Raw genomic sequence first — 27,595 nt, 5'->3', positions numbered from 1 at the left:
GTTGCTCAGTACGTATCCAGAGGTGAGTACACTCACTACCCGGTGTATGTCGCTCAGAACCCATCCAGGAGGAAAGTGCACTCACTACCAAGTGTCACTCAGTACCTTCCTGGTGGTGAGGACACATTTTACCAGGTGTTAGTACCTCTCCAGGTGGTGAGTATACCCACTTCTAGGTTACACTCATGTACCTGTATGGGAGACAAGTGCGCACCTTCTCTCCTGGGTGTCACTCAGAACCTCCCAATAGACTCGGAGATGAATATATACTGGAAGTCCTTCAGTACCTGTCCTGGAAGTGAGTACACAGGATGTGAATTTAGCAGGCATAATTTCTCTAAATGTGTCCTTTGGAAATGCATGAGAACACCTTGCGGTACCCAGCGCCTAATAACGGGCAAAGTGAAAAAACTCACAGGTATGCCTCGGTTTCTACGTAGGATGTGTGTACAGTAAGTATTACTAGGTGTATCTCAGTAAGTTAGAGGGTGACAATACAAACTGACCCTTCTGACTTTGGGAAATTTCACTCAAAAGTACCTTGGTAGACTCTGGAAAACTTTCTTGAATTGTTGGGTGAAGCGTAACAGGACCTCATTTGAAAATGTTTTGCCTGTAAGGTACTTGTCAAAAAAGTGACTGTCTTGTTTTTCTTTCTTCAGGGGAAGATATTAGTCAGTTTGCCGACCACACCTTCTCAGCCAATGGGTCTTTCGCCCAGTTTACTGGCCTGGACCTGCAGAGTGGACTGCGTTACTACACCAACGTACGGGCAGTCAACAAAGCTGGTTTGCACACGCTGAAAAGTAGCGATGGCTTTGTGTTTGAAGGCACAGGTGAGTTCGTTTTCCTTTACAACCCTCAAACATGCTGTCTCTGCAGTGCCGTGGTTGTTCATCATGGGTAGGACTGTTATGTACAGTGCAACTAGTTCATGTGCATATATTTCTATACATTTGCCTGTGAATTAATCAGACTCCTAACAAACGATGAAGCACCCATTTTCCTCTATATTCGGTGTAGAATCCTCGTTATTGGTTTCTTGCAAAAGGATTGTCATTTTGGCCTATATGATCATCATCCCGACAGACTAAACTGTTATACCCATAAAGCAATATAATTCTCCCTTTTGTTCAAATAATTGTCTGTAGTGTAATGTGGCACCCAGAATTAGAGACATTACTGCACTGGCACAACGCTAGTGGACAGGTGGTGCGCGCGCGTTACGTGCCTCCTCGACCAATAGGGTGCCGGGATTTGTAAGGCAAATGCACGCACGCGTCAAGCTGAAGAATGTGCATGTGACTGCAGTGCTACCTGCAGTTATGGCGTCCAATTGGATTGGTCTGTAGGCCCTTCATCTTGGCCCGAGACTCTAGAAGAAAGAATCTGATAACTTTATCATCGTAGCTCATTCTTTTTGCTCATTCAACATTTTTACAGCACTCAACAGCTTCTGCCAAGTTGGCTGTGACAGAAGTACGAGATTCCCTTGTGAACCGGAGCATGGTGCTCATGACGGCAGTGAGAACGGGGCCGATAATCTGTGCCGAACTGGTTGTGGGAATGCACATGTTGGAGATGTTCCATCCCGTTCAAAGACATGTTCCAAGCCAGGTGGTTCTTCATGCACGAAGCAGTCTGTTTTGGCCTCTATCTTAGCCATAGAAATGGAACAGCTGCAGGTTCAGCGTCAACAGGTGCAGCTGTCAGAAAGTATGCTGCATACCTTGGAAGATATCAGTGCCACCATGCGCATGGTACTGGCTGCTGTTTCTAACCAGCAGGGTAACAAGTAGTATGGTCCACAAACCTTATTACTTGTCGTCTTCACCGGAAACTGTTTTTTTATCTCATGTTGACATCAGTGCTGGTTATATCTCTTGTGCCCCCCGCCCCCAAGCGAATGACGTTTTATTCACAAGAGTTCGAACAGGCAGTCAGGGAGAACATTAATGTTGACAATTATTGTTCGTGTGTTTGAATGTGTATTTTTGCTTTATGATGCACAATTGCAGCGTCGGTATCACTCAGTCTTTACACAGCAACATTCTGTACAGTAAGGTTACTGATTTTGTTTTCTCCTATGAACAGCGAAAGCAATATCTCTTAAATGGCCAAGTGGTTAAGCTTGCGGTTATCAAATCATCAGAGGGTGGGTTCGAATCCCAGTGGTGGCTTTTTTATTTTCCAACGCGTGCTCCCGGTCAGTAGCTATAAGGGACTCTAATTCACCCCGTCAAATACCAGCAGTACCTTAGCCTAGCGGGTAAGCTCTTCGGCTGGCACTGTCCGCGAAGTCCAGGTGAGCGCCTTAGTACAGGTTCGAGACGTATGGCCGACTCGGCGGCCAGGGCTTAGGGGCTTGTCTCGTTCCTCCCTTGCATGGTCGCTCAAACCCTTTTGGGGTTAAATGGATGGGCAGGGAGGAAGTGCGGTGGGCCGGGAACCCGAGACCCAGAAGAGTCCTATATGGAAGCCGGTAACTGCGATTCCTTGCGAATTTCAGGAGTCCGTGCGCCTGAATGCTTGGTCAACACCGCATAACTTTTGGATTTTTCCCTCTCCACATTTTTTCCCCTGATGGGCTCAGAACCCACAAGGCAATTTTCTAGGTATGAATATAGTGCCCTAAAGGATTGATACTGATTTATTTTTATATACAATCTTGATTTCCTAAATTCTGGACAATGAAACCGATCCCAACCGTGTTCGGGCCCATTTCTTCTCGGTGATTTCAGTATAAAAAGCCATGAGGTGCGTATACAGTGAATGTTTATTATTGATGATTCAACAGTAACAGATCCAGGACCGGCATAGTTGGGCGGCACTCGACTACCTATTTCATTGATGGAAATACATTTTCATTTATTATAATTAAAAAAATGTTTGCTTTCAACTGCAGAATAATTTGATATTCTTGTAGGGAAGCGTGTTTTAGGAGTCACCATAGTTTATTTGGCACGCCGCCCAGCCCCTTAGAAATGTATAACAAATACCCGCGAAGAAAGTGCAGTGATCGCGCGAGTTACATATTCCTTTCCAGTGTGGGTACCACAGAGTGCTGTCTCAAAGGCCAAGGCAACGGTTGCACACTGGTCTGTCATTCGGGGAATTCGGGGAATATGGAATTTCATGTAAAGAAAATAAAGGAATAACAACAGATTTTGGTAAACTGTAATTGATTGTAATCAAACCTAGATATTTGAACCCTCAAAACTTGACGTGTATATAAATAAAACTCTGCGTAATTGAAACAGTTACATTTGGACTCTTTCACTGCCCGTCTTCCTTTGCCTTCAGCGGACCTCCTTAATATTAATAGATGGCTCCATCACGGTCCAGACTGGTCTGCCCGAAAAAATACAGGGAGATTTTGACGGCTGAACGCAACGCACACGTTTGATGTTATGTTAATGGGTCGATTTTTGCGTCTGTGTAAGTCAAACGCATTAACGCATCGTGTACGCAACGCACCCAAAACGAAACATATGGAAAGGCGCCTGCAGACACATGGATATGGAATCCTTAGAGATCGTGCGAGCACGCTGTATTTATTTGCGGACGTGCGACGCGGCCTGTTCGGCGAAGAAGAAACGCAACTTTGTCTCGGCACAGCATAGATAAATTAACAAATTTGACATTCTAAAGTCCCTGTATTGTTTAGTCCTATCGATGATATCCAGGGTCTTCCCCGCATACACAAAAGCAGGCGCGTATGATCTCAAACAATCCTAGCCACGCCCTCCCCAGGTTGCACAGACCATGACCCATGAGGCACAACATCGATCCGATCGGAGATGGGGGAGGGAGGTCCGGTCAATGTTTTGGCTGGGATAATTACAACCACACGCCTCTATATTTTTTTCACGGTGGTACACCCCTCAACCACACCGAAGGCCATCTTATCGTCTTCTCAGAAAAAACCTATCTTCCGAGGGAGCTTTGTATCTGCAGTACTCTTATTTTTTTTTTTTTTTTTTTTTTGCATTTTCTTCAGGACAAAAGTAGCGAGTTTCAAACCACGTTCAAACCATGTAAAAAGATACAATTTGAAAATACACTTACAGGTTCATCCACAGCTTTGAATGATAACTGCATAGAGTTATACATAGCTCAATGGATAACTGCCAATTCTTGCGCTTTCATTCCTATAGGGGGCACAACCAAGCCCCTGTACACTGATGATGAGGAGAAATCCGAATTACTAGTCTTGGTTGAAATGAGTTTTGCGACTTCAAGTTTTACGGGTACTCCAAAGACTTTATCCATCATGCCGTTTTCATGCACAGCAAAAAGGGGAATATAGAATGGTTTGTATTTGTGTTTGATTTTAAGCAACTTTTGAGAAATGATATGGCACAGATTAACTAAAATGACAACATTAAGCTTAGTCAGATCAAGATTAAATGTAACGTGGGTTATCGTGGGGGCCGGGGAAAACAGAAGGGAGTTTGTGCCTCTCTTGCGGCGAGAATGGGGTAAAAGGAAAAGCTTTACTGATGTTGACATCCGTTGCATTCTGGATGTCATTTTCTGTTGTTGAAATCCCAGCAACTGGGGAAAGTTCGTTTCTTTTGAGTTTATTTCATCACTTTTCCTTCTTTGTCGGCCAGACCTGTCTGGCAAGTGAACAACCAACCATTCACGAGAAAGAGTATCAGTTGTAACACCTTTGTTGCACCGTTGGGTGACCCATGCCCACGAAGACACGGGACGTCTCTTTTGTGAGAATTTCTCTTAAAAATATATGAAATTATTCTGCAGTTGAAAGCAAACAAACTTTAAATTTGTCATTATAAAAAAAATAAAATTTATTTCCATCAGTAAAACAGGGAAGCGAGTGCCGCCTTCCTGTGCCATCCCTGGATCTGTTACTGTTGAATAATAAACGTTTGCTATACACCTCACAGCTTTCATACTGAGATCTCTCAGAAGAAATGGACTCGAACACGGTTGGGATCTGTTTCAAAGTCGGAAAGTTAGGAAATCAAGAATGTAGAAAAAAATAAATTAGTATCAATCCTTCAGGTCACTATACTCATACCGAGAAAATTGCCTTGTGGGTTCTGCGCTGCAGGGAAATGAAAAAAAAATCTGATGTGGGAAAAATCCAAAAGTTATGCGGTGTTGACCAAGCGTTCAGGTGCACGGACTCCTGAAATTCGCAAGGAATCGCAGTTACCGGCTTCCATATAGGAATCTTCTGGGGTCTTGGGGTTCCCGGCCCACCGCACTTCCTCCCTGCCCATCCATTTAACCCCCAAAAGGGTTCGAGCGACCATGCAAGGGAGGAACGAGACAAGCCCCTAAGCCCTTGCCGCCGAGTCGGCCATGCGTCTCCAACCTATGCTAAGGCGCTCACCTGGACTTCGCGGACAGTCCCGGCAGAAGAGCTCACCCGCTCGGCTAAGGTACTCCTGGTATTTGACGGGGGGCGAATTGGAGTCTCTTATAGCTACTGACCGGGAGCACGGAATGGAAAATAAAAAGCCACCCCTGGGATTCGAACCCACGGTCTAACGATCGGCCATTTCAGAGATATCACCTTTCGCTCTTCATATAAAGTAGATAACAAAACCAGTATTAACCTTTAATACTGCACAGAATGTTGTCATGTAAAGACTGAACGCTACATTATTGTGCACAATAAAGCACAAAAATACACATTCAAATACACAAACTATGGTTGTCAACATTAAATGTTCTCCCTGACTGTTAATATTTTTGACTTACTGGCACTTCCAGCTACTTACACTATTTGCGCTCATAATTATGCGTTTATTCATAACCTTTATTAATCAACATCACATTACAGAGTTAGGAAGAGGTCCAGTATTAGAGGCAGGACTCCCTGACTGTCTACCCGCCCGAACTCTTCTACGATGTGAATGACACGCCATCAGCGGGAGGCTCTCTTGCTTTCTCTACTAGCATAAAATGACAGCCGAATCAGCAACCCAACAGTTCTGCTTAATAACATGTTGTGTCGTCCTGTGTTGTGGATCTGCTCCGTGAAGAGAACCTCTTTACACCAAATAACGATGTACCCAATACCTACAAATGCTATTTTTCATTTAAACCTGGCACAAATCATCGGGGAGGCCTTTTATATTTATTAGAGTTTTATAGGCAGGCCAGAGCGTTTGCGCGTATTTGAGGAACCACGCATGTACCCGTTTCTATAAAGTTCTTGTAGGGCCTATAGAGGGATCCCAATACGACGCTTTTAGCGTCGATCTGCGCACTTCCGCGTTTGAAAACGAGGCTGGATGTGTCAGCTTCAATTCCTAATACGATTAGACGATTGAAAGTAAGAAGTCAAGACACAAAATACATAAAGGTATGTTAAATTCAGACTTTTCAGGCTGCAAGTTTTTGTTGAAGAATCTTTCAGAATGACTCGACACGTGAAATCAAAGGAAAAAATAATGGCAATTTACCGCGAACGAACGTACCTGCGATGGCCGTGCATCTTGTGCAGTGGGCGTGGTTTAAACTGAAGTGGTATCACACTTACGAACCGGATACTGCATGTACTGTGTCAACTCCGCGGGCGCGCGAGGAAGTTCAACACAGAGAGCCTCGGTTTCGATGCGGATATGCGCAGACGACGCTAATGTGAAATCCAACTATTGGGTGCCCTTAAATACGGGCATTAGACCTTTTTCCTCCGATTCCCGTCCTGTGACGTCACAATCGTGCTATCATGACCGCGATGTATTGTGATGGTAATGAAAATCTGCCCTAAGCGGGACCAAGACAGGGCGTTATTTATTTATTTTTTTTAGCAACGACAGAGCTGAATAGACAGATGCTGGGCAACGGAGGCTCCCTTGTTTGGAACAACACTTCGCTGGCCGTTGCCAAAATCAAGTTCTCCTTAACTAAAAATTCCAAAATTTGATCTACGCATTTAAAGATAACGTTGAGAATATTCGCCATTGCAGTTCGAATTCGTCCAATCAAGGCGGCGCAGAGTTGCGGCATTCAGAAATCGAATTCGTCTTGTGTCAATCTCTTTAAACATTAAGCCCCCATTTCACTCAAGCACAACTGGAGGCATTTGTTCACACACTGCAAAGAAAACGTGACGTAATCTAAATAATACACACATATATATTTATCAATATCAAGCCTTAGAGAACAAATTGGCCGATCACAGAAGAACAGTTAAAACATATGAATGTAGTATCCTCATGAGATGCATGTATGCATTCTACTGAGTTGCAGAGAGGTTTGACGATATGGCGCGAATATAATAATTATGATCAAAATACAAGACGGAAAACGTATTTTGGGGGGATATAACTAAGAAACAATGAATAGATCTCATCGAACGAACTCAGCTGAGAATCGCACAAACGACCTTTGGAAAAAATGTATATCGTGAAACGAACTTGAAAAAAAATTGAACTTCATAAAAACTACCCCCCCCCCCGAAGTATACTTCACTTTTTGGAAACAATAATTATATACTTCATGGCATTACAGGGCTTTTGTACGCTGCCAATTAAACCATGAGCCCAGTGGACCAAGAGTAGGCGCAGTTTTCCTAGTACTGAACGGGGGCTCCCAAGGTGGAAATTGCACTTCACTGGTTCACAAACAACTATGAATGCACACGTTACGGAGGTGTCGCTACCAGGAAAATGAACGCTCCCCGACGAGCATGGCTCTTTTTCAACCGATGAGGGGGTGCTTCTGCTCAAGGCGGATAGCCTGCCAGTAGTCGGTGGCCAGTAGTCGGGCTTAGTGTTTTTCAGGATACCAGAGGACTGGTGCAAGTCTACGGCCGTGTCCGGAACGGACTTCCAGATAGAGCTACGGCTAGGTCTATTGTCTATGCGTCTCTACGCGTTTCCAATGGAGCGAAGAACTAGACCTAGCTCTATACAAGAGATTCGGATGCAGCCTACTGCAGTGGCTCTTGCAAAATGTGACGGGCATGGGCGTGGAGGGTAAACAAAGAGCTGCGCGCGCAGCTTCTTGTTTTGGTAGTCAGCTGATCTGGGTGGTTATTTTTACGTGTTGTGAAATGGTTACTTGTGACGCAGTCGCTGGAGTCGTCTGCTTATTATCTGTCTTATCTGTCAGAGGACTGCTGCCGTTTGCACCCTACACAGATTTGAGGGAGATTTGCTTAGCGGTTGCCGAGCAGTGAAACCTGCTGCAGTTGTCTTAGTCTTCAGTACTTTTGAGGAACGAGTTCGAAAACCAAGGTGCGTGAGCTGGTTTCACTTTCATATTTTTCTTGTTCGCGTGAAGGAAACATCGCCCAGTACACAATTGCGTGTTTTCAATGCTCGTCTTCTGGTAGTTGTATTATTCAGCGTAGGTATGTACGTTTCTATGATATGAAAGCCCAATCGTGATAATCAAGTATAATATTGAAATAAAGTTTCAGCCTGACACGTACTAATTCGTTCTAAGGAATTACCCTAAATAACGAATTACTAATCCGAAATAACAAAAATTACTAATCAGAAATAAGGAGTTACTAATTCGAAATAACGAATTACTTGAGCCTCCAGATGGCACTGTTTTGCGTGGGTTCCCATGTGATTCGAGGCATACATGCTTCATACTTCTAAGGGTGAACCATAAATTCCCAATGATAAATCCTTGCATTTCAAAATTATGTTTCAAATCCAACTCACAGATGTCCAAGTTGGGTAGCAAAATCATGTTTGACATGTCTTTCAATTTTCTTTCGATTTTTAGTGAGTTTACCAATAAATTTTTAAGAAATTCTCACCTGAAGCAGACCACCCCTAAAATAAAGGAAATTTCTCCGCGGAAAAGTAGCCATTTTGAAAATGCATCCCTCTGCAAAATGGCTAAATAGTGCCACTTTCAGACCCGACTGCATCCAAATTGCTCAGAATTGGAAGCCCAGAGTCCGGGCAGAGGTTCAGTGCCATATTCTTCAATTCCCCAATTTCATGGCTCTCAGGACTCTCTAATATAAAATAAAATATAATATAAAACTTTTATTAATGAGCTCGGCAGACATATTTCTGGCCCATTTGAGTAGGTGCTCCCCTAATCGCATACATCTCTGATTCCCATGGCTATGGTCGCCTAGTGCCTGACGTATCTGTTTGATATGGAGAAATGAACAACACCATCTGTATCTAGGGGCTTTGTTGATCTGTGTATTCGGTTTTGGTTTTTCAAATTCATAATTCATAATTTTGAATTTTTAATTACGAATTAGTAATTTTATTTCAAATTAGTAATTCATTAAAACAAATTAGTGTCAGGCTGTAAATATATACTTATTTGGCACAATTGAGCTTTTGTAGTTTCTTACTTCTTGTAGAAAAAAAATTGTGTAAATTCTGCCTGTTAAAACATATTTAGGGACGAATATTGCATGCATACCTCCAGCATGTCCTGTCCGAGTATAGGACTCTCCAATTCGCCTCTTTTAACATTTGAACATTTCTCTTTTCTCAAATGTTCTATTTTCTTCAACTGTACATGCCTTGGGCTAAATAAATTTTCAGAAGCCAGTGAACAAATCTTTCTCCGAAACTTTTTCCAGTGAGCACATTTGGGTTCACAGTTTGAACGTGTTGGACAAAACTTATAAAATGAGGGAAGCTTAGGATTGCCTGACATACTAAACATGTAGACAACATCCTCTTTGCACGCACATGTGAGTAGGCGTATAAAAGGTGTAAAACCATCATGATTCTAAGATACATGTATGTATGGTCTAGAGGATAGTGCATGTGTCTTGTAAGAGTGAGAGAGAACTTTTTCATCCTTGGTTCCAACCCCAGCTTGTGACTTGTATTTTCATCCTCAAAATGAACAATATTCTGCTGTTGTTGTTTTAAAGTGACTCCAACATTTAATGAGAGAGTTTTACATTTTCAAGTGTTCTCAACACTAATGCTGAATCTTTTAAAAGCAGAAAAACACAAAAAAAACAAAAAAAAAACAAACAGACCAGCCAAGCCAATGAAACATACCTCAAGCTAATGCCCTCCATTTTTGTTAAAAAATACCTATTTACTCCTTTTGTTGCCAGAATTCCAGACACATTGAATAACGCATCCTCACCCTACGGAGGTGCGACAGGAAGAAGTGCATCTCAGCACAACTTGTTCCACCAGACCTTGTTTTTTTTTCAGTTTCTCCGTGTTCTCATTCATCATGTATTTCTGCTACCCCCCGTGGGTCGTAAGCGTGAGCTGATATTGGTATTTTCAGTTTTGAACTTTGCGAGAGCGGACAAGAAATGCGCAACTTCCGGAGCCGACAAGATTTGTGGAAACAGCAGCTTGTGTGCAGGCTGCACATGAACAAGAGACAATTTTCGATATCAAGGCTGCCTAAGTATTACTTCGTGAACATAGAAAAGACCATGGCAAGCCAAGTGATACTCAGAACTACCAGGGAGTTGATTCTCCCATTAAGAAATATATCTAACAATAAACACTCCATTTTAGCCATGAGTAACTAGGATTTTCCATATTGGCTTGCTTGTTTAGTGTTGCATGATTTTTTTGCGTGAATCAGCTAGATGAACTTCTGTTGATGCCATTGGATAAAAATGAACCAGAAAAACGTGGGGAAACTTGTGGAGGAAGGACAGAGTGGAATGGTGACGGATGTGGATGTGCTGATCCTTGGGGCAGGTGCGGCGGGGCTGTGTGCGGCCAGCACTTTCTTGAAGCGCGGTTTTGACCGGTTTTTGGTGCTGGAGGGCGCGGGTCATGTCGGAGGGCGCGTCCATGATGTGGAATTTGGCGGGGTCCGCGTGGAGAAAGGGGCCAACTGGCTGCAGCCTATCGAGGGCCCCATGGCCAAGATTGCAGAGAAGGTGGGGCTGGAGTGCCAGCAAGGGGACTACAGCCAGCGAGGAGTGGTGGTCCGGAGCGAAGACGGGGAGGTCATTCCCCAGTGGGAGATGGAGGAGCAGGCCAGCGAGCTCTGTGACATCCTGGTCGAGGCTGGCGAGTTTGCAGCCAGTACCCCACAGAGCAATCTGACCATGCGGGATTTTATGGCAGAGAGGGATTGGTTCAGTTCGTCGGATGCCCTCCGAAAGACTATTGAGTGGTACATCTTTGAATTTGAGTACACGGTCCCACCAGAGGAAGCCTCGGTTGATGTCGGGCATTGGGATCGTTTGGGTAATTCGGGATTCGTTACTGACCAGCGAGGCTTCAAAACCATTTTCTCTGACGTGGTTGCCAATCTGGTTCAAAAGAATCTTCTCCTGTTGAATAGTAGGGTTGTCTCAATCGACCAGTCGCAGATTGAAAAGGTTTGCGTAGTGTGCGCAGACGGCTCTGTCTTCCGGGCAGATGCCGTGCTGCTCACTTTCAGTCTGGGCGTGCTGCAGAATGGCCTGGTAGCGTTCACCCCGCCGCTGCCCCCTTGGAAAACTGCCGCCCTCAACCACACCCCCATGGGGGCCTTCACCAAGATCTTCCTCAAGTTTCCCCGCAAGTTCTGGGATGATCAGGAGATGATTTTGCACGTGAGCCAACGCAAGGGCTACTATCCGTTCTTCATCAACATGGAGGCCAAGGGCCTGCTTCCGTCGGGCAACAACATCCTGGTAGGCTTCTTGGTGGGTGCCGAGGCCCAGCGTGTGGAGAGTCAACCGTTGGACACCACCAGGGAGGAAGTAGTCGCTGTCCTGAGGGGCATGTACGGGGCGCAGGTGGTGCCTGACCCGACCGAGATCCAGCTGTCGGGCTGGCTCAACGACCCCCTCCAGATGGGGGCCTACTCTGCCCCCGTCCGCGACGGCATCCCCAGCAAAACCCTGCAGCGGCTGCAGACCCGAGTTGGTCGAGTTTACTTCGCTGGCGAGGCCACAGACGAGAAGTACTCCGGTTTTGTGGTTGGTGGTATGAGGAGTGGAAAGCGAGAGGCCAAAAAGATAATGCGGCAGGTCTTGAAGTGGGAAGTAAAACAGAATAATTTTCCCACCTATTGATCGACGATGACTGCGTGATATAAAGAAAGTGCGAGATATTACACAGCAGTTGGAAAATCGGCACGATTAAAAATACAACAAAATACACAAATTTCTTTTCAGAAACTTGATGCCTCGGCTTCTCCTGTCTGTTCCTCATTCCACAGGTCGCCAGTCTTTCCATCTCTTCTTGAGTCCTTGTGTTAGACTTTGTGCAAAGATCTTGGTTGTACATCAGCTAGTGCATGATTGTAATTAGCTGTCTGTCAAATTATTGCTCTGCTTTGTAACTTGTGTTTAATATACCCCCTCCCCCCAAAAAAAAGATTGCACCAGAATTTAAATGAAGAAAAAAAAGAAAATGCAAAAAAAAAGAATTAAAAGAAAAAAATAAATAAAAAAACAAAAAAAGATTAAAAAAATTAAAAAAGATGTATCTTTAGTAATAAAACATACTAATTAAATGTGCATGTACAGGATGAAATATGTTACTGAAAATTTTTAGTAGTTTTAAACACATTTATGAATATAATAATCAAGAGTTGAGATTAGAACCAGATTGAATATTGTAATGATTAACAGTACCAGGGAGATTTGACTGGATGATGCCCTTTAACTGTTCAAGGAACAGATGACATGCAAATCAGAAATCTGTCATACATCCATGTGTAATACCCCGTTTCATGTATAATTGTACATGTTACATTCCTATGCCTATACAGTTACATGTACATGTATGTGTGCTCCAAGACAGAGGACATGTGTCATGCTATAAATTCGGGGTCAAAAAGTGTTTGGACATTTTGGGTCCCCATTACACCTGGCCTGTGTCATTTGATGTGGAAATATCACTGAAATTGATTTCAAACTATTTCTATTTGTTTGGCAGGTACGTGTAATTTGCATTAATGCATTACTCTTGGATTTGGAACATTTTATACATTCTGAACTTACAAAATCATACATCAGGAGTGATAGGGACACACACAAAATGGGACCCCTAATTTATAGAATGGCCCACTTAAGTTATTTGCGGGGGATGCCTTTGCTGAATAAATTCTATTTTCAAAAGATACGTGTAGCTTGCCAAGACATGGAAAGAGCAACGGATATCAAATCTGATATTTCATGAATACCCTATTCCACTGAGTCAAGACGCAAATTCTGATTAGTGATCTTTTTAATGAATGGGCACACTGTAATATACACGTAGCTCACCTGTATGTTTAAAAAGTCTGTACTAAATATCAATAGAAGGTGAGAAATTTTGAATGTACTGTTGACTGTTGCTCATTGAAGAGCATAGAATGTAAAATATGTTTAAGTTAATGGACATGATGTAAATTAGCCATCTTGAATATGAATTGCAGAGTAGCATGTGGAATATCACTATGTGGAATATCCAGTGGTTGTTGTTCGTAAACCAGTTTGCCAGCTTCCTTCAAGCTCATTTGTGAAGGTCCTTCTGAACTGACTTTCTGACACACGTAGGTGAAAAATTACACCCAAGAATTAAAAAAGATTGAATACATTTTTATAAATAGGAAATTAGGTTTACACTTTGAATAATTTGTGTTAGAAGTTGAGGGAAACTGCAAATCACTCAGAATTCTGCATGCATGCAGAATATGAAGTGCGCAATATAACTGTGCAGAATATCCTTTGCAGAATATCACTATGCGGAATATCACATACTCTGTGTTGCCTTGAATTAGTGTCTTAATTTTAGATCACTTTACTGCTTGTCAATTACCTTGAAAATTGTTCCCTTTAAATTGATTAAAGCATTGAGGAGCACTGTAATCTCTAATTAGGTGCAGTTTTCAAAATGGGCTCAGCAGTTCATTAATGAGGGAGTTTAGGGTTCCGGTACAATTTGATTTGATTCAGTTCATTGGTGGTTGCATGTTAAAACAGCAACAGTTAAAAACTAAACATTTAAAACAAGCCCAAATAACAGGAAAAAACAGACAAGAAAACAAAATTGATTAAAAATAAATAACCAACATAAAATTATAAAAGGAGAAACAAACATGTACAGCTGTATAAATTGGAGGAAATTTAGTGGTGTTTGTAATTTAGAGGAAACCTGCAGTTACATGTATTTGATAGTTGTTAAACACATCATTCCAAGTCTACAGAGCAAAATGACTGTTGTATAGGATGTATTCTAATTTTTGATAGTTAGTTATAAGTAATTGAATAGAAAAATGATCAGGTTTGGTATGGTTATTTTGTGCACAAAACTTTAAATAGCTCCCAAATGAGCTTTCCTTTCCTTAGTGTTTTACACTGATAAAATGTTCAAGTTCACCCTTTGCAAGCCAATGTACATAGCTGCTTGTAAATCTTGGTATATTTTTGATTAGCTTTTAGTCCATGTGTGGCAGAGTGTTTCCATTGATTGCAGTTTTTACAGTTTTATTTTTTTCCTTCATACAGTTATACATGTACATCTACTTTCATTTTTGAAACGCCTTGATTTTGTTTCTCGTCAGTTGTTTTGATTTGGGCAAATTTGCAAATTAGGATTAATAAAGGATTATTGGTGAAGCCTATTTATCCATGCAGTAATGAAGTGTGATTTGGTTACTGGTAGGAGTTTCACATAGTTTCTGAACTGAATTTTGCAATACTTGGAGGGGGGAAGCCGTTATTTTTAAATCCCTGAAATTGTGATTCAAGTCTTGGTTCTTGAACGGGAGAAAGGAGAAACCCCCCCCCCAAAAAAAACCCACAAAAACAAAAACAGATGAAGTTTCATTCCAATAACCCTAGACACTGCACAGTCACTCTTTGCTGAATGGTTGTCACGAGAACAGGGCTCATTTCCTGTGATCTTTACACCATGCATAGCCTCACCTTGCCACCTGTCTCAAGGACAGGTTTTGCTTGAATTTCTAAAGGGTGAAAAAAAGGTAATTTTCTGAAAATCTCAGTCTTAGAAATGCCAGGGAAACTAAGTGCACGTGTAAAGAAATCCACAATTTCCACATACCGGTAACATGCATTCTCCCAAATTCTCAAAAATTACTACTTTTGTGAAACATTCTGTCAGTTTCAGAATGACTTGAAACAAGACTACGTACCTTGTCAAAAAGTCTGATCTGCAGCACATAACTTCATGACCTTTTAGAAAGACTGGGTATTTTGAGTAAATTAGGCTATGAATTTTGCAGTGTTAACAAAAGAAATGTGGCTAGGGAAATCTTCAGTTATTTCGCAGAAGCACAGTAAACTGAAGCTTATTTTCCCGACCAAGGTTTCAATAGTTATTGTGTACAGTGGGTATTGTATGCAAATCAGTACCATTGGGATGTAAACAAGTAAATGAAACCTGTCTGACCTCTGTAGCCTACTGGTGTGTTGCACCATGCAAGTACATGTAGTTTAGTCGCAATTTCAATAATGTGTAGGTATGCACACTGCCCTTGACCTCTCCAGGAAAAGCAATTAGTGCATCAATTTGATTCCTGTCTTGACAGGGACGCAAGAGCCCTTTGCCTGATGTCATCACCAGGCCAGTTTATACGTTTAAGAAGGCAATTGATGGGACTGTGTTTAATGAATTTATTGACAAAGCTGCCAGGGGAGCTATGCAGTCACCATGGACATGAAAATTTCACTTACATGTACATGAGGTTGCATTAGAGTTGTGAAGTGAAATATGATGTTTACCCTTATACCGGATGGAAAGTATGCGGTTGCATTGACCAAAATGCACTGTTTAGACACAAAATGGTTATGAAGTTCTAATTTTTGTCAGGGTTGCATGCCTTTGAAAAAAAGCAAAATTATAAATGAAAAAAAAAAAGGTTTAAGGCACTGGGGTCTATGCTAAATGTTACGAGTGGAATCAAGAAAGAAATTTCCCTGAGATCTCATAATGTATTTTGCTTTTCAATTTCTGTGACGTTTATTCTAAAAGCAGGCTTGACTAGATTCCACAATATGAGTTCCACATCAGAAAGAGAAACAGCTCCTTGTTTTGATGTACATGCGGTTTCCAAAGTGTAGTTTTTGTGTCATTGTACACAGCAGTAGGCCAGTGGGCCAAGTTGCCTTGAAATGTTCAGACTGTACATTTTCAAGCAGCACATTCTGAGCTCATGTTTTGAACGGATAAACCTCATAAAATGGACAGCGTCTTCCTGAAATGACACTGCAGCAACAGGGAAAAGCATGGAGAATTTATTTTAATAAAAGTACTTTTTAGTAAGATCACACATAAGAGTCTTGATACATGTAGAAGGGGAATAGAAAGTTACCCAGGCTTGCATGTACTCCAAGTAAAAATTCATGTCTTGGACCCTCGTAAGTAATGCATCCAGGCATTTTGAAAGATGCTGTTGGCCCTGCATAAAAGCTGTTCAGCCCTCCATATCTTAAGCAGAATTTTACAATGTCAAACTCAAATATGTGCAAAACATTTGAAGAACCTTTTGCAATTAATCAGTCTGAGGTTGATTTGTACATCAGAAGTAAATCAGCCAGTCCCAGAAAAATCTTGAAGATTTGGTTCTGTGCGGTATTAAATAATCAAAAATACAGAAAATCTTTGTCAATCCAGTCCATAGCTGAGCTTGTGACAGTGAGCCTCGTTATATAAGTCCAGATGTTGTGACATCAGATAACAGGTTTGGGTCTTTGCCAAAGGGATGGTCCAATCAGCTCTCATCCATCCAGGGTTTCTTTTTTCACAGTATCGCTTTCAGAGGTTAAGCAGATAGTTGGATTTCAGGAACCCTGGGAGATAAATCATGTGACCGAAACTTTACAATGGGGGTTTATCTCTGTAGAATCTGATCACTCAGAGAGGGGGCTGCTCAAATGGGTGGCACAGGGTGGCTGGTGGGTGATGTGCAAGCCTCTCACTGCTGTGGTCTCGGATTTGATTCCCCGCCTGGGCCATATTATATGAATATAGTTATACTTGGTTCTCTCCTATGCCATGAGGGTTCTTCTCCAGGTTTTCATTCCTCCAGCACTTTTGATCTTTTGCCCCTGTACTCGGGCCAGATGTGGGCTTTTAATGGCTGCCTGAATTTTCATTATATGCCTTTCAGCACAACCACGACTGTAACGGGGGTGTGAGTGGCCACTTGAATTAAAGCTGAAAACAGCTATATGTATCAACAAGCTGACATGTAAGAAGTCCCCACAGTTTGTACACAGCAGGTGCACTAAAAGCTGAAATTCAGGGCCAACATCTAAACAAAAAAAAAAGGTGAAATTGGCTAAAAAGCTGAATGTTCATACCCCTGCTGTAGTTAAGGTGTCTCTATTGCACAGTGCATTTGAACATGCATGCTGTATGGATAACTATGTGCTTAAATGAATATGTATGTATCCACTATCCAGCCTGTCATACTCGTACAGGCTAGGCCCCTTCAGCCTTAGGGCGCGTATCACATCCGGGGCCGCAAGCATTTCCCTGCCAGCACCCTTCACATAGATCAGCGCGTTGTGCACAAACTCCTGCAGCTACTGCCGCAGTCCCTCCCTCGCCTCGTGGTACTGGAGAGCAGAGATCCGTTGCATCCCACCCCATCGGGCCAGCTGATGCATAGTCAGGACCCCTAGAGGCAGGGGGACGAAGATGAGTTTGCGGTGGCGCCATATGCCCTCTTTGCTTACACCCTTCTAGTCTGGTTGCCTGCCCAAAGATTCCCTGACGACCCTTGATAAAGAATCTTAGGTCAAGCATCACCCACAGACATAAATGGATATGACACAAGGGTCAGAGGTCAGAGTTGAAAGCCCGGATATTTTTTATTTCATTCCCTTACGTGGTGGGTTCCAATTCAGATGAGTGTTCCCTATAGTAATGAGGCGAATGTGAAAAAAATCTCAGAAAATTCAAAATCCTACATTTCAAAGCATTTTGAAATTCTTTTAGTTGATCAATTCTTGTACAGCACCCTTTCTGAGCCCACTCATGTCCTCTTGTTTCTCTCTATTTCACTGCACTTGCTTAAAAAGTCTTCAACAGCTTCAACTTGAAGTCCAGATAGGAGATAAACGGGATAGCACCCTGAACATTTTATCAAAAGGTGAACAGGTAGGCTCAAAGAACCGATTTGAAAGGTTGGCAGCGTGGGACAGACATGGACATGCAGTTGCACCCCCTTGAATCAACAGTAACTGTATGGATGTTCACCAGCCCGTGGCCCTCCGGATGTTCACCAGCCCGTGGCCCTCAAATGAACCTCGACATGCACGTCTATCAGTCCATAATAACAACACGTCCCTAACCTGCAGAAATTCCCCACTCCATTATCAGCATGGATGCTGCCGGGCAGCATACATCTACCTCCATTTTGTCACAAAGACCAAGGCTCAGGCTCGGAGGAAATCATGCATGCATCACTGGTTGTTCGGTACACATAACAAAGGTACAGTACATTTATGGCAGACACAACTACCAGCAAATTGCCAACACTGCCCTATCAATTCCACAGACATCAGGATGATACTTCATCAGGGGCTGAACACAGTACACTCACAGAATGGTGGTGAAGGACAGAGGTCAGAGCTGTCAACACTCTGGCAAGAGCAATTAATAAGTTTGTTTGTAGAGGATCAAGGGACTTAAAAAAACCTTGAAACCGGTGGAAGTTTCCCAAAAATGTATGGGGTAGCTCTTCAAGGCTCACATGCGACAGTGAAAGCAAACTGCTATTCGGCATTGAAAAAAGTGCATACAGATGTTTAACCTGGCAGCAAACTTCATCATATACACATGTACACCATGTGTGCATGTGCTCTCCTCATTCTTCAGCTGGCAAAGTACATATAATTTGGCAAAATGCACTGGCAAGGTCTAATGATGACCAGGCATGCCAAAGATTGGCCACGTGAGACCTCTGTGACTGTAGGGTCAAAATAATGAGGTCAGGCTTTGTTTACATGTGTCCTTTCCCATGGCAGTGAGGTGGCATAGGATCTGTCCAGTCTCCGGTCACAGTGGCTATTTTTGACCAGTGTTTAAGACCTCTGTTTCTTTCACGGACTCTTCATTTCATTTAGAAATGTTTTTTTTTTGTTTCATTTGACTGAAAGGTTTCTTGCAATATTCAGCCGTTTGTGAAGCCACAAAAAAAATAATCGTATGCAAATAATACTAACGATTAAGCAACCTGTGGCTTTATGGTTCCAGTTCTGCCAGAAAATCCAAAAATCAATTTGACAGCTGTGCTGGATTGCTCTTTTATTTAAATCCATTTGAGATATTTCTCACTTCATTGAACAGATAGCAGGCATAAATTTCACCCGAGTCACCCTCGGTGAATTCCAGAAAGACAACAAAATGAAAGAAAGTGAGTTGAGTTTTCATACTACCTACGTTGTCTCATTTATTACTCAAACAATCTGAAATAGAGACAGGAAAGAGAAATTGACACATCAACCATGTCAACACTCTGCTTTACAAAATTCACGAAAAATGTAACCGATCAGGGAAGATAATTAGATCTATTAACCCTAACCCCTCGGGTGTATGTAAAATCGTATTGAAATTGGAGGATTTGGGACTGTTAGGTTTAAAAAAACCACCATACTCCATGAAGCATTCTTGCCATCTACAGACACCCAGCGACTTTCTGTACAGGGTTCTATTTACAAATTTGTTCAGGTGTAATGGAGTACAATCAAAGCTGTCAAGTGAGAGAGAAACCCGCAGACGGTACAAGAAAACGGTTCAGAAACTATAAAAGGGACTGCGGGTGCATTTGAATACAATGCATCCCCGTAGTGAAAGGGCAACAGGTATAATACTGTGCATCCTCAGCACATGTGCAGTACACATGTACATTTATTTACAGCAGGTGGATTGTTACAATGGACTGCAGCCCTATTGAAACACAATGTAATGTTTGTCCGGCTAAAAATATCTCTGAAGGTAGGCGAATCATTCTGCATCCGGTGACTGAATTGCACAACACAAAGGAAGGTTATCAGTGGGCAACTGCCACTGAACTGTGAACTGCAGAAGAACCCCTTCAAGAATGGTAGAGATTCGACCTCCAGTTTCGGGGATAGAGATTGCCTATCTTTGAAGTACATTCTAAACCTGGCAATTGTTAGTTTCAATTTCTTTGTCCTCTACTTCCACCAAAAATACTTCAATATTTGATTACAATTTACACGTACCTATAAGACTTAAAGGTTTTCATGGTGAAAGAAACTAGATTTATAGTAAAGATTGCGGTAACACCATGTATTTATCTCTTCTTTGAGTATGTGTGGTTCTGAGAAGAACCTGTTGAAACTTTAATGTTTGGCCTGGATATTTGGAGACATTAGGTTGAAATGAGCTAACAGATGGTACCATGGCTACAATAGATGGAATGCATCACTAGAAAAAAGCAATCAGTGCTTGTCTTCATAAAAATGACATTTTGGAAATAAGCTTGCCTGCAAATGTACTCTTTTCCGGAAACATTCTGGCCAACTCATGCAACGTGTTTCTAATTGAAGGATTTTTTTTAGTGATATTTAACAAGGTATTATTGGTTATTTCCCTATTAACTCCAAAAAGTCCACCTTGCACCAGACTTGTTTTGTCAAGTATTTTTCGATTTGTTAACAGCAGTCAATTTGTGATTTTTCCCAGTGATCCCCGGAAATGTTGCACGTCTGAGTGAATCTGCCCACCTGCTATATTCTGACCGAGTTTTCATCTTCACCTGTCCAGGGCTGGGCTTTTGTGCCATCAGGGGCAGGTGATAGGGGGCTGCTGCTGCTGCTGCTGCTGTTGGTCCACCTGTGGCAGCTGGGCGGCCAGCTTGCGGGGATTGACGGAGACCGTCTTGGAGCAGTTGTGGGTCTTGTAGATGCCCACCAGCCGGTCAGCTAGCTCAAACATGTTGTTGCGCAGCGAGATGACGATGAACTGTGCGTTCTTGGTTCGCTCCTGTGTGGACAGCATGTGTGTACAAATTGAATAGTGGTCGCAAGCCACAAACTATCCAGCAGCGGGGTTGGAGCAATGAAAAATGAAATAATGACTTTTCAGGACTTTCATAGCACAAATCTTTCCTAATTATAGCTATGCTCATACTGATCTTGTGCTTGATCTTGTTATTTTGTACAAAATGCCAAGATTTGGTAACACTTGTAGTGCTGTAGTCAAGACAACTTAAGACATTCACAAGACCACACAAGACCAATACAAGACCGGCACAAGACCAATACAAGACCGGCACAAGACCAATACAAGACCCGCACAAGACCAATACAAGACCGGCACAAGACCAATACAAGACCGGCACAAGACCAATACAAGACCGGCACAAGACCAATACAAGACCGGCACAAGACCAATACAAGACAGGCACAAGACCGGCACAAGACCAATACGAGACCGGCACAAGACCAATACAAGACCGGCACAAGGCCAACACAAGACCGGCACAAGACCAATACAAGACCAATACAAGACCGGCACAAAACCACACAAGACCGGCACAAGACCAATACAAGACCGGCACAAGACCAATACAAGACTGGCACAAGACCAATACAAGACCGGCACAAGACCAATACAAGACCCGCACAAGACCAATACAAGACCAATACAAGACCGGCACAAGACCAATACAAGACCGGCACAAGGCCAACACCAGACCTCCAGTCTGAATTCAAGCCACAAGCTATTCAAATGAACTGCAACAAAAGCATTCCTTTGTCACTGTTCACTCTGCTACGTGTGACTGGTCTTGTGAATGGTCTCGACAACAACACTGAAAAGTGGAATGGTTACAACTCTAAACATCTGGAAATGTTGGGTCAAATTGGTCTTAGACAGTATTGCATTTTAATACTGCGATATTCGTGATAAAAATACCGCAATATTCGTTAATACCGCGATATTCTTTTAAGTGGGGTATTGAGTGTTCGTCATCAAAAAGCAGCGGCGATAAGCAGCGACATTCACTGCTAATGCCAACAACTACTTCTGACTTTCACTTGGATCAAAACCACAAACACAATGACGAGGGCGAACAATAAAAAACTTCAAAGGCTTTGGGCTGGCGAGTTGGCAGTGGTTCAAGTTCCATGTTATTAGGTCTAAGTGACGATGTAGACACTGGATGACTTGTACCATAAAAGATGGAGTGGAATACGACTATATGGTGGTTGTCCTCTTTTTTCAAAGCATAATAGCAAAAATACCATAGTATTGAAACTCCATATCGTATTTACTGATATTTTGGTAATTATGGATCACCAGTCGGTATCTTTCGGTATTAAAAGAATACTGCTACATTTTGGTAATACCAAAATACCATCCAAGCCTAGGTCAAATACCATGAAATACGACCCCCTGCATTGACGCCTTTGATTCATGACAGGAATGCCTGCAAGTGTAAAGTTCAGGATTGAAATTCAGTTTTTAACGTGACATGTAAAGAAAGTTGCGTTCTGCATCACACTGCCCATGTGATGTGAGCCGGGTTCGCACCTTGATGTAGTGCCCCACGATGGAGACGTTCTTGAAGTCCAGGGCGGCGTCTATCTCGTCCATGACGTACAGCGGGTTGGGCTTGAACTGGTGCAGGGCAAAGACCAGCGACAGGGAGCTCAGCGTCTTCTCCCCGCCCGACAGGTTGCAGATGTTCTTCCAGCTCTTCTTAGGGGGTCGAACGCTGCCCAAAAAAAGGGGGTAATAGTTTAAAATGAGACTATAATTGGATCTGGACCACTTGGTAGGTTTGCAACTTTGCCTGGATTGTGTTCTGTGGGGCATGGTCCCTGGCTACTTGTTTACGGTATTTCAGGTTTAAAGGGCTTCTGACTAGCATCCCTTATTGGTGCCTGCAACATTTCCAGCTGCTGGGGATTAAAAAAGTAGAGACTGCCCTCGTGCCTGCTTGTTTTAAGTTTGGATCTGTTTTAAAAGGAGGCAATGTCTGAGCGCAGAATAAATAATAACATTCACTTCTGAATGACGGTCTGAATCGGTTGGCGTATGTGGAAATTGGCTACAAGCCTCAGAAATTTCTAGAATTATTTACACCTGTCTGGCTATATTTTGAATTGTGAATGGTAAATTTCATTCCTTCCTTTTAAGTTAACATTGAAATTTCTAATTAAAAATTGCACAAAAATGGATCTGTAAAAAAAAAGTGTGGCCTGAGGGACACAGTGATGTTTGTCTCTGCTTCAGAGCCCCCCCCGCCAAAAGGGCCAGAGAAGCCGAAATACACTGAGTTAGGGCCTGAAATTGGTTCAACAAATTGGCTTTCATGAAACACCTGACATCAGGCTTTGGCTTGAAAACTGGCATCCCCAAGGACGAATCTCTAGAGGACCATCATTACAGGCAGAAATTCTGGGGACCGACCTGAAGACGATACCCTCGGAGAAAGGGTCCAGGCTGTCCACCAGCTCCAGCTCGGCGTCCCCGCCCAGTGTGATCATCTGGTACATCTCCTTCAGGTACTCGTTGATGGAGCCGAAGCCCCTCATGAACATGTCCAGCCGCTGCTTGCGCATGTCCTCCAGGGCCCGGCGCTGGGCATTGCGGGTTTCGGTCAGGGCGTCGTACTCTGCCACCCGGGCCAGATAGGCCTCCTCCTGTAAATGAATCCAGATATAAGGAAATGACAGAGTAATATACCAATATTGACTGCTTCACGGTGTAATAGTTAAACTAGTCCCCATCTCGGGCTTGAACGCCACTACCTGGGCCAAACAGGCTTCTTGCATATACCAGTACATGTGTAGCAGACCAAAGGCATATGACAGGGAAATATACAAATATTGACTGCATCACAGTGTGACAGTCAAACTAGTCACCAACAGTGAGCCATTGTGCATTATATTTTCCCTCAGGGGTAGCCCGGGGGAAAAAGAATGCCCAACTATTGACTAATCTCCTTGGAGGGTTCATACTCTACCACCTGCTCCAGATAGGCCTCCAGCATATATATCTAATATTGCCAACCTTTTTCTTGTACTGCTGTATGGCGGCCAGGTTGGGGCTCATCTTGGCCAGTTGCTCCTCGCAGACTGTGATCTCGTACTGCACCTCCTCCGTGTCAATGCCGGCCAGCTGCTCCTCGCTCAGTTCCTCTAGGGTTTCCGGAGTCTCGCCGACCAGAGCGTGCAGTTCAAGCTTGCCCAGCTGGTCCAAAAAATAGAAAATAGGACAGACAAATAAGAATGGATCTCCCCCACCCCATAAAAAGCCTGAGGCTATGTCTTAATTCCTTTGGCTAAGGCTTGGAATAGCGTGCTCCTATGGAAGCTGCCAGGTGGCAATTGTAAGCAACTTCTCATAGGGGAGTGTGTTAACTCTCGGCCGCAGCCGGTCAATTTTCAACATGGCTTAAGGCTTCACTGGTTCCCTGCCCACCTCTTTCTTCCAGTGTTTGCCCTTCTGCTGGTTCTCCTTGACCAGCGAGTCATACTTCTCCAGCTCGTGCTTGACCTCCACCTGCCGCTTCTTGATCTCCGCCTCTTCCTGCTGCAGCTTCTCAAGCTCCACTGCGAGGCCGGACAGGATTGCAGACCGAAAAAAATAAAGACAACGCCAGACTGTGGTGAAGGGAACTTGGTGGCATCTCAACTTGGCAAACTGAATTTCATGCCCCCATCCAGGGGCCTCTTCTGTCCTACGACCAATCTCGTTGAAACTTGGCATGCATATAAAGCACATCAGTTATGAATATGATAGTTAAGTTTCAATTCAACCTGAGCGTATCAGTTGATCTAACGGATTCAGCTGCTGTGGACTGACCTTTGCTCTTCTCCAGCTGCCCCTCCATGTCCTTCATCTGCATCTCGGCCTCGCGGAATGCCTCCAAGACCTGGGCAATGTAAAATAACAAAAGGTCAGGTCAATACAGGGACAACTGTAATCTCTTACTGGGAATTGAGAGTGCAGGACAACGGGGGACATTGTAATAGCATCGGAGATGGTTTGCTGCGATATGTGCCGTCTCACTCTTGTAGCATCGTCTTCGAGTCGTTTGAACTCTACTTCAATCTTCTGCATCGTCTCGGCGTTCTCTTTCTCCTCCTTCTCCATCGTCTCGACGCTCTCCTCTGCCCGCTTGATGTTCCTGAGTTGAAGAAAGAAACCAGTGACATTGCGATGAGCATCGTATTATCAGATAGTGCTCAGAGACTAAGATTAACGGAAGGGAAAGAGGAGTTCGCGAACATCAAAAGTACCCATTCAGTCTGGCCTTGGGGTTAGGCTGCCTTTCCATATGTGAATTTTTTTCCCTCCGTACAGTTTCAAGGAACAATCTCCACAACTTACACGTACCGACCACTCTAAAAACGCTTCTGTAGAAAGGCGACTTAATTCAGTCATATGTTTAAATATGAAATTGCTCGCTGGCAACCACTAAAAAACCTTAGCGGTCAGGGTTCACCACCATTTCCCTGTTTAGCATTTGAAATCTGTAGCAGCATCTCTCCTAGCTCAATGAAAACTTTTATCAATCTAACATGGACAAGGGCCAAGAATCGACCGTGGCTGGCCTACCTTTTGGCATTCTTGATGGCCACCTTGGCCTTGGTGATGCCGGCTGTGGTCTCGTCGATCTCCTTGGTCACCTTGTCCAGCTTGGCCTGCTGGGACTTCATCTTAGCGCTGCCTATCTCCATGATCCGGTCGTGGAGGGCCTTCACCTCTGCCTCCACCTTGGCGGCGGCATCGGCCACTTTGTTGTACTCTGGAGGAAAAAAACACCAGCGAAAATGTTCCTTTTCTTCCCTGTTGTTGACCAGAGGGCACGGTTAGAAGATGCTGAACAAGGCCTCAATCCTGCAATTCCATTTTGATCCATTAACCCTCGTTTAGTTTTACAGCACAAATATGCACAAGTGCCCAAGGTCACTCTCTTGCATGTTGGTGCAGTGCACAACATGACACAGCTGTGCTTCTTTGAGGTGTTTACCAAGTGACCCAAAGAGTGACTTCAGCATAGGAGGGTTAAGGTACAGAAGCACAGTATAAAGAGAATTTTGGGTGTCCTTGAGTGGCCAGCCTGGCCCAAGCCGCAAACCAGTTGGAGGAGTCAAGAAACTGACTGCTTCATAGAGCTCGGACTGTAGGGAAGCCGTTGAGAATCCTGTAACCTGCACCAGCAACAATTTTTGCAACTTGTCCCGTCTGAGTTTGGAGATTGCTCTTATTTGATGGGCTCAACGGCTTGACTTACCCTCGGTGTATTTGGCAGCGTTCTTCTCCAGTGCGTCCATGTCGACGTCTTTGACCGAGTTTTTGTATTCCGCCTCAAGCTCCTTTATCTGGTCTCTCAGTGTCACTTCCTGCTCGGCCTTAGCCTTCAAGGGTAAGCATGGGCAAAAGCTAATTAAACCCCCATGAACCCCAACCCCCTAGGCTCCTGCACTAGAAAGCATACTGAACCCCACAAAATCCAACAGGTTCATGTATTTGTCTATGTAACGGTACAATGCAGGTCACTGTACCAGAGCTGGTGAACTCCAACAGAGTAAGCCCGTTGAAGTTTGAGTGATATGGCATGGATGGGTCTATGCAGTATAGGATGACTTGCACTGAACAGTACCAAACCTGACAAAATCAAGCATAGTCCAACAATTGGTACAGCAAGCCAGACACTGCACACAGTGACCCGTGTGTGTCCCAACTCAAACAGAATCCAACAACATCATCTCCCTGGGCCTTTCATCCCTAGTCTCACAAAGTTCAACAAGTTCATCAGGTACCGTGCCAAACCTGCCAAAACCTCACAAAACCTACTGTTGGGAGTAAGGCAGGTTAGGGCCCTGGTAGTTAGGGTGAAGCACGGACAGTGGGTTGCCTCGGCACGCTTTGATTTACTGCGCACCGAGGCTCAAGTGGTAACCACAAAATGTTCATGTGTATTCTATCCCTCATGCACTACTTGCAGGTGGGTGTTAACTTTCATGCACAAAAGTAGTTCACATGCATCTTCAGTGGTGGTGGGCTTTCTAAGCCGAGACCTAGATCTACAATGCGGGCAAATCCGGTCCTCCCCTCCTGGTCCGTGGTCAATGTTATCTCGTTACAACGGTCTGCACTCCAATTGACCAGGGCGGGGGGGAAGCGGGGTTCTGTCCTTATTGTGACAAGTCTCAACCCCTCTGCAGATTGTGGCTCTGAACAGTACCATACGGACTTGGCCCTTTAAACCCTGTGAGCTTCCTCAAGCGTCAGGAATTTCCCTGCAAATGTTCTGTGAGGTCAAATTTACTATGCTTTTGAGTGAACTATGAACCGGCGGCGAGTTGGACAAAAAAAATGCTCAACTGGGCCACAAGTTCAGACTTTTTGGATAAGGTCTCGAAAGGGGTCATTCCATGACGTTGGGGCGCAATTTGCGACGGTGTCCTTGTTACATCCAAAATATTTACCACTCTGTAGAGATAGCACACACCTCTGTATTCAACCCTGCAAGATGTGTAACGATGTCAATTTGGAATCCACCTGCAGGGAAATAGCTGTTCATTTTTATGGAGCCCATGTAACAAATGACACCGTCACAAATTGTGCCCCAACCACATGGAGTGACCCAAATCGAAATGTCTACATTGAGTTCCTTGAGAGCTTGGTCTCATTATGAGGCCGTGTCGGCATGGCGATTCCAGGTCTAGGTCCAATACAAGCATGAGGCTTTTGGACCGAGA

The 27,595-nt window shown here is 43.6% G+C and overlaps 3 protein-coding genes across 5 annotated transcripts in view; 2 read left to right on the top strand and 1 right to left on the bottom strand.

The window, feature by feature from the left end:
- LOC110988105 (uncharacterized) overlaps positions 1 to 3,263 on the top strand; it is a 36,610-nt gene extending 33,347 nt beyond the window's left edge. The window contains exons 45-46 of the mRNA XM_022251356.2: positions 663 to 836; positions 1,444 to 3,263. Coding sequence (XP_022107048.2) covers positions 663 to 836; positions 1,444 to 1,799 — 530 coding nt within the window. The 3' untranslated portion in view covers positions 1,800 to 3,263. The remainder of the gene's footprint in view (positions 1 to 662; positions 837 to 1,443) is intronic.
- Positions 3,264 to 8,016: 4,753 nt separating this feature from the next.
- Positions 8,017 to 14,502, top strand: LOC110988092 (uncharacterized). 2 transcript variants are annotated; one of them, XM_022251334.2, is made up of 2 exons: positions 8,017 to 8,222; positions 10,043 to 14,502. In XM_022251334.2, the coding sequence occupies exon 2, from the start codon at positions 10,568 to 10,570 to the stop codon at positions 11,963 to 11,965; it is 1,398 nt and encodes a 465-aa protein (XP_022107026.2). In that variant the 5' UTR covers positions 8,017 to 8,222; positions 10,043 to 10,567; the 3' UTR covers positions 11,966 to 14,502. The 2 variants fall into 2 exon arrangements, with proteins under 2 accessions (XP_022107026.2, XP_022107027.2); XM_022251335.2 differs by having other exon boundaries at positions 8,017 to 8,338.
- Positions 14,503 to 19,273: 4,771 nt separating this feature from the next.
- Positions 19,274 to 27,595, bottom strand: part of LOC147796734 (structural maintenance of chromosomes protein 4-like) — a 178,299-nt gene continuing 169,977 nt past the window's right edge. For both annotated transcript variants that reach the window (XM_087145966.1, XM_087145965.1), the window contains exons 17-25: positions 26,125 to 26,248; positions 25,446 to 25,635; positions 24,897 to 25,014; positions 24,690 to 24,759; positions 24,306 to 24,436; positions 23,895 to 24,074; positions 23,292 to 23,524; positions 22,410 to 22,593; positions 19,274 to 20,858 (exon numbers count right to left, since the gene is read on the bottom strand). In XM_087145966.1, coding sequence (XP_087002092.1) covers positions 20,658 to 20,858; positions 22,410 to 22,593; positions 23,292 to 23,524; positions 23,895 to 24,074; positions 24,306 to 24,436; positions 24,690 to 24,759; positions 24,897 to 25,014; positions 25,446 to 25,635; positions 26,125 to 26,248 — 1,431 coding nt within the window. In that variant the 3' untranslated portion in view covers positions 19,274 to 20,657. The remainder of the gene's footprint in view (positions 20,859 to 22,409; positions 22,594 to 23,291; positions 23,525 to 23,894; positions 24,075 to 24,305; positions 24,437 to 24,689; positions 24,760 to 24,896; positions 25,015 to 25,445; positions 25,636 to 26,124; positions 26,249 to 27,595) is intronic.

This window comes from Acanthaster planci, linkage group LG14 (genome assembly GCF_054643075.1).
Source record: "Acanthaster planci isolate LZ-2023a linkage group LG14, COTS_SCS, whole genome shotgun sequence".
NCBI lineage: Eukaryota > Metazoa > Echinodermata > Asteroidea > Valvatida > Acanthasteridae > Acanthaster > Acanthaster planci.
This window is presented reverse-complemented; position numbering and strand designations above follow the sequence as displayed.